At 37.1% G+C, this 10346-nt stretch overlaps 1 protein-coding gene across 6 annotated transcripts in view; it reads left to right on the forward strand.

Moving 5' to 3' along the window:
• Positions 1–10346, forward strand: part of dmd (dystrophin) — a 272414-nt gene extending 262068 nt beyond the window's left edge. For 4 of the 6 annotated variants that reach the window (XM_037973934.1, XM_037973936.1, XM_037973935.1 and 1 more), the window contains 5 exons: positions 806–1049; positions 2903–3017; positions 3256–3345; positions 5844–5869; positions 6493–10346. In XM_037973934.1, coding sequence (XP_037829862.1) covers positions 806–1049; positions 2903–3017; positions 3256–3345; positions 5844–5866 — 472 coding nt within the window. In that variant the 3' untranslated portion in view covers positions 5867–5869; positions 6493–10346. The remainder of the gene's footprint in view (positions 1–805; positions 1050–2902; positions 3018–3255; positions 3346–5843; positions 5870–6492) is intronic. The other 2 variants (XM_037973937.1, XM_017438760.3) reach the window with 1 other exon arrangement.

Consider the following 10346-nt stretch of genomic DNA (forward strand, 5'->3'; position numbering starts at 1 on the left):
CGGTCGAACGCCTTCTCCAAGTCCACAAAACACATGTAGACTGGTTGGGCGAACTCCCATGCACCCTCAAGGACCCTGCTAAGGGTATAGAGCTGGTCCAGTGTTCCATGGCCAGGACGAAAACCACACTGCTCTTCCTGAATCTGAATCATAATTTTGAGCCACTAACAGTTGCAGCTAAGTAAGAAACAAGCTTAAGCACTGAAGCACTCTTATTACTATTCACCCATTATTCTTCTAGTTCCTCAAAGATTGTCAATTCACATGTTCTGCAGTTTAAAATAAAACCCATACATAAAGTACATCCAAACCTGACAAGTAACTCTGCGATGTACTGAGGTTGAACACCATTCGGTGCCTTATAGACACAATCCATCCTTTTACAAACAGGAAGCCAGTGCAGGGATTTAAGAACTGCTGTGATATGTTCAGTTTTTATACAATTGGTTTTTGGAGATTTTACCCCAGAATATTCAACCTAAGATATGACAATGTCCCACACTGACGTTTGAGCTGTCGAAACTTTCCAAAACTTTTACAAACAGTCTTTACAATCCCTAATTAGTTTTACATCAAATTGTAGGCATTTTATCCACTTAGTTTATTGCTAACCCAAGTCCCGATTTATTTTTGGGAAGGTATAGGGATGTTGGAATTTTGGGCAGCAGCTGCATTGGCACCTTCCAAAATTTCTTCAGAATGTTTATAGGTTTTGTTTGTTTATTTGTTGTTGTTTGTTTTTGTTTTTATTTATTTAGTTTCATAAACATTTAAAGGAATGGTCTTGTGTTGGTCCTCTCTGCAGAAAGTTGCAGGCTGAATATGACCGTCTGAAAAAGGCCCATGACAGGAAGGGTCTGTCCCCATTGCCTTCACCCCCTGAGATGCTCCCAGTATCACCACAGAGTGCACGAGACGCTGAGCTTATCGCAGAGGCCAAACTACTGCGGCAACATAAAGGGCGTTTGGAGGCCCGCATGCAGATCCTGGAAGATCACAACAAACAGCTGGAGTCCCAACTGCACAGACTGAGGCAGCTGCTGGAACAGGTACGCCTCAACAGCAGCACACTGATTACAACTACTGCAATCCAACGTGGACCAAGCTTACACCCAGCTAGAAAGTTGTCTTGTATTCAACTCAACAGTGGACTCTGATCCACAAGGCACTGAAATGTGGCCGGGGTAGCAAATAAGCCAAACTAAAATTTTACAAATTGATATAAAGGCTGCTTTTTTCTAGGAATCTGGAGACAAGAATCTAACAGTAACCTGTGGTTCAAGCTAATATTTTAAAAATAATCAATTGTGCTGACAAAACTATACCAAACAGATTGTTGATGGGGAAACATTTTTTTCAAGAAGGGCCATTTTTACTTAGTTAAGGGCTGTCCTTCTCAAAGTTTTGGTAACAAGCACAATGTCAGAAAATAAGAAGCTCTCCAAGTACCACCATTATGACAAACATTAAAAACTAGTAGAAGCCTACAAGCTTCTTACTTTTACAGCCTTATGTTTCCCTGTCCCTATTGTTTTTTAGATCCATTTCTGCCATCAAATGCAAAATTACCTTCTTTTTTTTTCTCCTAAAAATGGTTAAATTTCTTAGTTTAAATATCTGGTATGTTTTGAAAATAGTTGGGGTTGTATTTTAGACAAAATATTGTGACACAGCACTAACAAAAATTTTACGAAATGATACACATTGCCTAATATTCACACTTCAGAGTCTGTGTACCTCGGCCTGTCTTGATGAACACAAAACTGAAATCCTGGCAGGAAACAAAAAGGTCTTCCTCCACGGCTCTCAGTCTCTATTTTTTGTTTTTGTAGCTTTCATACTTGAATAGCTTATCTCACATGAATATATTAGGAAATCATAGGGCACTGTCATAATAGGTCTGTTTGCCAGAACAGGGAACCCTAAACCTGTATAAAGGTACATCAAAGAAAATGAAGTTTAAACCACAGTCTTGAGTCTAATTCTAAATTAAAGCTAACTTGATATATTGCATCAAGCTCACAGTTTTTGCTAATTTTTACTACTACTTGTACTAGGCTCTTAATCTGGGTAAGAATTTTTCTCACGCAGGTTCAGAGTCTTTTTTTTAATATATTTATCCATGGCTTTTGTGCGTCCATGCCACTTGTTACATGCATCACTAATTCAGTTGTCTTTAATGAACAAAAGGTTGTTCATGCCAGTAGGTGGCAGGAAAGGGTAATTAATTACTCTGACACTACACTGCAGGTACAGAGGAACAGGAGGAGAATTAACAATATTTTAGAACCATTTAAGCAAAAATGTATAGTTTTCCACAACACATCACAAATTTCCTCACAGTACATTAGTTCACTATGGCACAGACAATCACACTTAATTATGTTTTGAACCCTATATTTCCTGCCTTAGGTTTAGTATAAGAAAACCATTTCCAATAGCTTTTGGTACCAGCTATTAGAATTTTTTTTAACTCTTCTGGTTTTATTACTGCAGTCTGTTTCTACTAAAAAACACAGTGACAGGCCAGTGTTGTGTTAGGGTGTCAGGTTTCATCACTGGAATGTTAGTATTGTCTTTAGACAGTTGAAAATCTGTTCTGAAGGAGCTGGCGGGGCCTCCTGTTAAGGATTTACTGGCTTCCTGCTTCCTCCCTGCAGTGACTGATGACGTCTTATCACTGTTGAGTGCAGTACACATCATGAATGCACCTCCACACATTAACTGGGAGTATCAGAGCTTTAATTTTAGGGCTTCAGAGCAGACCACCAGCTCCAGACTATTTATATCCTGGCAGTGCAATTTCCAGTGGCTTCAGTGCCGAGGCTTCTCACGTCATGTCCTCATTTCTGCATGCTCACTTATCTTCTCTTTACACTCTTCTCATTTGTGTGTGTGTTAGACGGATTCCAAGGTGAATGGTACGACTCTGTCCTCTCCCTCCACCTCCTCTCAGCGCTCTGACTCCTCCCTACCTCTGCTCCGTGTGGCTGCCAGCCAAACTACTGATACAATGGGTAAGAGCAGACTGTTGAGGTATTTCCTGAAATGCAGCCATGCTTTAAGAAACCGGTGGGAATTCAAATATATAGTAAAGACTTTATTTTTTTACATCTTGTAGAAACCAGATTGAAAATTTAAATGCTTTGGATTGACTTTAAGCTTTTCTGTTTGACTTCCAAAACAAAAATGTATTGTATCTGGAAAAGATAAAGCTGCTACACACACAAAAAGGAATCTTGCTACTGTTTTCAGGTGATGATGAGCTGTCCAGCCCATCCCAAGATGCATCTGGTCTTGAGGAAGTGATGGAACAGCTCAACAACACTTTTCCTTACAGCCAAGGTACAGAATGCTGACTTCAGTGGTCAGCAATTTCCTGTTTTCTTTGTGAATGTAACGTCAAAAGACTTTAGTACACCCACATACCTGATAAAAAAAAGATTTGATAGAAGTGAGCAGCTTGCGTTTGATTGATATATATTTATACAACATACAACTTTGTGAAAATCTCGAAGCCATATGAGATATATGCATACATTTACCTACTTTTATAAAAACTACATCTGAAGGTTCTCAAATGTCTTAACTTGACATGGTAGAGGCTTTCTTTTGAGGGATCATGATCAAATGCTGTTGGTCGTTTGTCTTTGCCATCTTAAAAAGATTTATTTGACAGCAGTTATTGAATTGACTAATACTCAAAACAATGGGGAAGTCCAAGGAACTCAGTGAAGATCTAAAAAGGAGAACTGTAGATTTGCACAAGTTGAGAAAAGCCTTTTGGAGCCATTTCTAAACAACTTCAGATCCCAAAATCATCAGTTTGAACATTTTTAGGTAAGTAAAGTTAAGTGAATGTGTCACCACTATGACACTTTTGGAAGACAATTCAAAACTGCTACCCTCATATGAGAGGAAATCGGTTTGGATGTTCAGGAACAACCCAGGAACCATCAAGGCTCAAGTCTGCCATGAACTCTAAACTGCTGGAACACCATTGTCCCTGTCCACAGTGAAGTCAGTTTTACATCACCATGGACTGAGAGGACCGAGAAAGAAGCTCCTGCTCCAAAAGTGACATCTTCAAGCTGAACTGAAATTTGCAGCTGCCCATATAGGATGAGCTAAACATCATCTATAGAAAGGTTTTATGGTCAGACGAGACAAAGATTGAGTTAACTGACCACAACAACAAGAAGTATGTTTAGAGGAGGCAAAGTGAGGATTTCAAACCTGAGAACACTGTATCAACTGTCAAGCACAGTGGTGGTAGTATCATATTGTACTGGTGTGTTGCACTAAGTGAATTAAATAATGAAGGACAACTACCTCTAAATTCTTTAAATTCACCTCATACCCTCAGCTAGATGATTGAAATGTCCATCAAACTTACATTAGAACTGGTTTCTGATTGGATTAAGCAGAACGTCCCAAAGTTTTAACCTCAAGCTGGGTGTATGCATAATCTCGGCATGTATTAGAGAAATTCCACAATACATAGTTCCCATGTGACGTCATAATTCTGGACACTCCCCCATTTGTCACCATTACAATAGGCAGCTTCAGCCACGGTAGAGGAGACTTTGTTTTCAGTCTTTGACTGTAGTCCCAGTGGTTGTTTTATGTCAAAGGATGTTCTAACCACACAGACGGTTCAGAAAAGCAAGTTTTCACTACATTCTGAAAATTAGGAAACATGAAGAACCTCAAACAGATGAGTTCAGTGTGATACCTCAGCGAGACATCAACCTCAATGATCAGCCTTCGAAGATTCTGCTCAGACTACTTTGTTTCTGTTAAAAGTAACATTAAAAAAAAATAAAAGTTTTGTTAAATAATGTTAAAAGTATAATTGTATGTATGCTAGAATTACCGGATTTATTAGTTAAAACATCTCTACTGTAGATAATTGAGTTATTCTATGTGCTAAACCCCAAAGCTAACATAACGGTCAAAGAATTAAATTAGAAGGTAAAGAGTTTTGTCAGTAATCTGTCAAATAGCACAACAATAAAAAATTGTTATGGTGAATAATAGTTACAAATAAAGTTCTGGCATCATTTTAGATCTGATTCTAATCCATAAACACACTGTCAAGAAGGTATGCCTACATGTATGATATTACTACTTACCCTGCCAGTCATCAGAACTTTGTTATTAACACAGAGAGTTCAGACATCCTTTACAAATCCGTTGAAACACTGATTGTACGATTCCATTGCTTTTAGGCCACGTAGCTTCTCCGTGGTCTATGCATTCTTTGCATACAGTAAATAATTAGTCGTAGTATAAGACTGGTGGCAAATTGCCCTGCTTGTCCGACATTTCTTCTTTTTTCACCTCAATTGCTACTGTCAGGTCAGCCCCAACAGTAGCACTCTTCTGCATATATCTTTCCTTCACACATTGGTCAAGAGTTAGTAAGAGTTAATACCTGGATTTATTTTACTTTGAAGTCATCGTTGTCTTGAACTTACCTACCAACATGACAAAAATATTGTATTGCACTCTTCCAGCCAAGACTTGTGGGAACTATGTATAAATTCAAACTTGTGCACCTAATTCTTGCTTTTAAACATCATTGAAGTTGTAGGTTGTATAGTCACTCCACCCTGGATTTATTTGAACATGCAATGGTTCAAATAAAGAATTAAATGCCCCAAATTAATGACATTTAAGCCTATGATGAATGGATGTAAACTTCCGACTTTTGCTGTATTTTTTAACCAGAGCAACACTTTTTAGACACCTTCCTATTTCTGTATTACCAACCCAAGGATGACTTTTACCTTATTTCTTCCTCTCTTTTTCTGCCATACCTCCTTTTTTCTGTGAGCCAGGAGGGAGAAGGGGACATCCATGAGAGGTTAGTGGATCTGTCTTCCCTCCCCCCATGTTCTCATCTTACTCTCCACCTTTAGAGCCAGTTTGCACTTAAGACAAACCACACTGGTACAATCTTTGTCCTGAGTCACTATCTGCAGTTTAGTCATGTCTAACAACTAAATGAATGTTTTGACACCATCCCATGTAACAGATAATATGCACAGTGCAAATGACAAAGCTTTGTATTTCAATCTAGAAAAGGGTGACACTGAATACCTAATTGCATCCGATGTGTGCCTCATCGGTGTATGAATGTGATCTAAAGCACTGATTAGACTGAATGATTCATTCAGATTAGCTTTGTAGAGATGTAGTGGAGTGCTGTATGAATGTGTGTGTGGATGGGTAAATGAGGCCACAGATTGTCTTGTAAAGCGCTTTGAGTGGCCTGGTTGTCTAGAAAGGTGCTATATAAGTACAGTCCATTTACCACACCGCACTATTTAACAACTTTTGTAACCAGAAGGCCTCAGTTGAACTGAGGCCTCAAAAATCTTGCTACACAGCTCTAACAGTTTTTGTTAGGGCTGAGCTACAGTCTGTCACCATATACCCACTCTCAGTTAGTGAGCAGCTGTCAATCTTCCTCTCCTGTCTCCTCAGGTCCCAACATAGGCAGTTTGTTCCACATGGCTGACGATCTGGGCCGCGCCATGGAGTCACTGGTCAGCGCCATGACCGACGAGCAGAGCACCCAGCTGCAGCAGGCTCCACCTTTTTGATCCCATCCTCCTTATTCCGTCCAACTCCTCCCCCTGCTACATATCGCATGCTTTTTCTAGTCAAAACAACTGGATCGAAACTGTTTACACAGAGAATATAATGTCTATTTTTGTGAAGGATTGCAGTTAAATCAACAAGTACAAAAAAATATACTAAGATAAATTTCTGTAGTTTCTTAAAACATCCTGAAGTTGTTTTATTGTTAACAGAGGCTGGTTTTTAATCTTCTATGCAACTGTATAAAACAAGAGTGGTGTGGGGAAACCTATAGACATGTTTGTCCTCATACTTACGTTTGTCTTTCTAACTAGAGAAAGCTGAAGCATTTCTCACAATAGTTTCAAACAATTGTGAAATCATGAGGGTGTTTTTTTTTAAAAAAAAGTAATTGTCTTTGACTGTGCGTGTGTTTGAAAGTGTGTTAGGTGCTCTCTAGTTTGGTTATTTTTTTTTCTTTTAATTGGAAGAGTGGAGGTAGAACAGATAAACTGGTTAACATAAAAATTCTAAATTATTCCATAACAAGCTCACGAAAACACAAATAAAAATATATGGATGCGTTATTTCCTACAGTGTAGCTTTAATTGAAAATTGTCATCATGGTAAAAAGAAAGTCCACCCTCGGTCTGTTCTAGGGTTTTGTCTATCAGGAGATCATTAAAATGATCTGGTCTTTATCAGGTTCTAAAGTGATTTAAATCTAACCTCAAGTACAGAAAAACAACAGATTCCACCATGTTATTATTTAGTAAACTAAAATAAAGCAAAATAGAGATGCTGTGTTAAGAACTGAGTCCACCCCATGATCCAGCAGCTTGTTGGACCTCCTTTAGCAGTAGGAACTCTTAAAATGGTTTTTTGTTGGAGTATCAGTCCATCAGATGGTTGTAGAGGAATTTTGGCACACTGTTGTTTTTCCATTGTTACTCCAATTAATTGAGGTTTGCAGACATTGGTTTCTGCTCAGTTGTCTGAAGGTCTGAACACATTTTAATCAGGTTGAGGTTCAGGACTTTGACACAGAGAGGTTTTTGTCATTTCTCAGAGCATTGCCTGGTCTGACCTCAGGGTGAATTTGCTGGAACGTCCACTCCTGGGAAGATTGGCATCTATCTTAAATATTTTCCACTTGTGAATAATCTTTCTCTAGAATGATGGGTTCCAAATAGTCTGGAAATGACCTTTAATCCATCCCAGATTGATGGGCAGCAGTTGCTTCTCTGAGATCATTGCTGATTGGAGTTGGGTGCTAAAAATCTTTTGGTAGGTCACCATTTGTACAGCTAACGACTGTACATATGTTTGCAGACATGTGTTTTAAGTTTTCCTTTCCTTTACTGAAATAGTTGCCTATATTATATAGACTTGAGCTATTCAAGTATATAAATAAATATTTCTGTCGAAAGACCTGACAGAAAGTTTGAGGCTAAGGAGCTGGGGAGTTTTGGCAATATTTCAAATTGGAAACTTTCCATGGGACTTTATGAGACTAAACTGGAAACTGGGTGTCATATCCAAACACAGATAGAAACAGTTTGTTTTGTCACAGGCAAAACAAAATATCAAATTGAATACCCTTATTTGCATATGACATCACTGATTACATCACTGTCACAACCACACAACTTAAAAAAAAGATTTGCCAAGACTGATTAGCTGTTACAGACATTTTGGAATGGGTTAATTCCAAAAGTTGATATGTTTTAGATTTACATCCAATGATTATTTCTGAAAGCTACATTAAATTTCATCCAGTAGTTTATGAGATAAACTTCATTGATTCCAATAATTAATGCCAAAGTTTGAAGCAGCAATTTTATACGAAGTGTAGTGCTCAGACTATATGTTGGGGATGATTGTCAGCTACTACAGAACCAAACTTTAGCTCAATATCTGTAAAATTAACTGAGTTGTAGCCATTTAGAACATCCATTGAGAACAATGGATTTTGAGAATTTCTACAGTTTTACACTTTTGTTGTTGTAATCCTTTTCTAAATGTCATGTACACAACTCTGGACGAAAACATTCACGATATATGAGTATTTTCATGTTTTGTTTTTGTCATACTTATGTAAAAACAAAACTTAGATGAGTAAATTACATATGACAAAAAATAATTGAAATGTCTAAATTTATTCACAGAAAATGTAAAATTTCACTCACACAAATCTGAAAAATGAAATCTGGTTGTTTTAGTCAAGATTACACTAAAACATATTTTTCCCAACTGTATTTAAAATTCCGTTTTAGAGTCAACCTTCAATATTTTAAATTCAAGGTTTATTACCATTAACTACCAATATTTTACATGAAAGATTTTAAATTTTAAAAAATCCTGGAATTTTGGATCCCTAATTCCAGTGTGTTCAGATTTAGATTTGAACAGTCCAGACATTTCCAGGTTTGATCCAAAGAAAAATGAACCTTGCTACAATAAAGTGGAAATTATCTTCCTCCAAAAAATAAAAACAAAACAAACAAACAAAACTATCAATGATAGACTCCAGTGGTTGACATATTCATCTAGTCCTCCAACATTATTGCTGATGTCCTTCCAACTTTGCATTAGGTTAATACACAAGGCTTCATTTTTGTTTAATTAATAATGACATGGTGGAATCTGTTGTGGGTTTTTGTACACTTGGGGTGAGATTTGTATCATTTCAGAACCTGGTAAAGACTTGATCATTTTATTGTCCTGACAGGTAAAACTCTAGAATAAATGGGTGTTTCCCATGACCGATTGACTTTTTTCATATTCAGTAAAATTATATAAGAAAAAAAAAATCCTTCAGTAGAGATGATTTTGTTTTGTTTTTTTCTTTCCCAAAAAGGAAATAAGTCTGTCTGTAAACTTTCCCAACGTTTAAATCTTTTTTTAAAAAAAGAATGTTTATTGCATTATTTTACATTTTATATAACAGTTAGCTCTTCACATCCTTTCTGTGTCTTGGCTGTGGAGTGCACCCTGCATCTTGTCAGAATTACCAGAAATGTTATATTTGGATCCTCACTTCTTCGATGTTAGAAGATTGTCAGGTTGCAATAATTTCTCCTACTTAATCAATTACATTTGCAACTGGACACGTGTTTTTTAAGGCTTGGGGGAGCATCAGCTCTGACTTGTGCGGAAAGTTCCTTTATCTTTATCACTTCCACTCTTTGTTAAATTCTAACAAATTAGATTTTTGACAGCTCCTTATGCATCTGAACATCTTTAACATCCAGTCTGAAGGTTGACACTTGGAATGCATTAACTCTGTTTAAGTAACTTTTAAAGACTCGAGTATAAAACACATATCTGATCCATCTGTGCACTACTGTCAGATCTGGAACATACAACTTTGTTTTGTGTGTGTGTGTGTGTGTGTGTGGAAGAAACGTTCATTATAGCGTGTTCCATTTTGTTTTTGGTTAAAAGCAGCTTGGTTTGGTCGTGTGTGAGGTGCTCCAATATATTAACATGTGATAAAACAAAAACCTTCTTAATTTATAATAAATTATAAAGAATATGGATCAGTTTTTGGCCATCAGCACTGCAGCATGATCCAATCAATTTCAGCTTTTGATCATTACCGGATTTGATTTCTTTGGTTTTGATTCTAATATTTGTCATTTATTTTTCAAATAACGTGTCTGTATTTCACAACATATCAGATCATCAAATGTATGCCTTACTACTGTACTATAAAATGCTTTACTGTATATCAATAAAGCATGCAGTTATGTTGA

This window comes from Kryptolebias marmoratus, linkage group LG23, assembly GCF_001649575.2.
Source record: "Kryptolebias marmoratus isolate JLee-2015 linkage group LG23, ASM164957v2, whole genome shotgun sequence".
NCBI classification, from domain to species: Eukaryota; Metazoa; Chordata; class Actinopteri; order Cyprinodontiformes; family Rivulidae; genus Kryptolebias; species Kryptolebias marmoratus.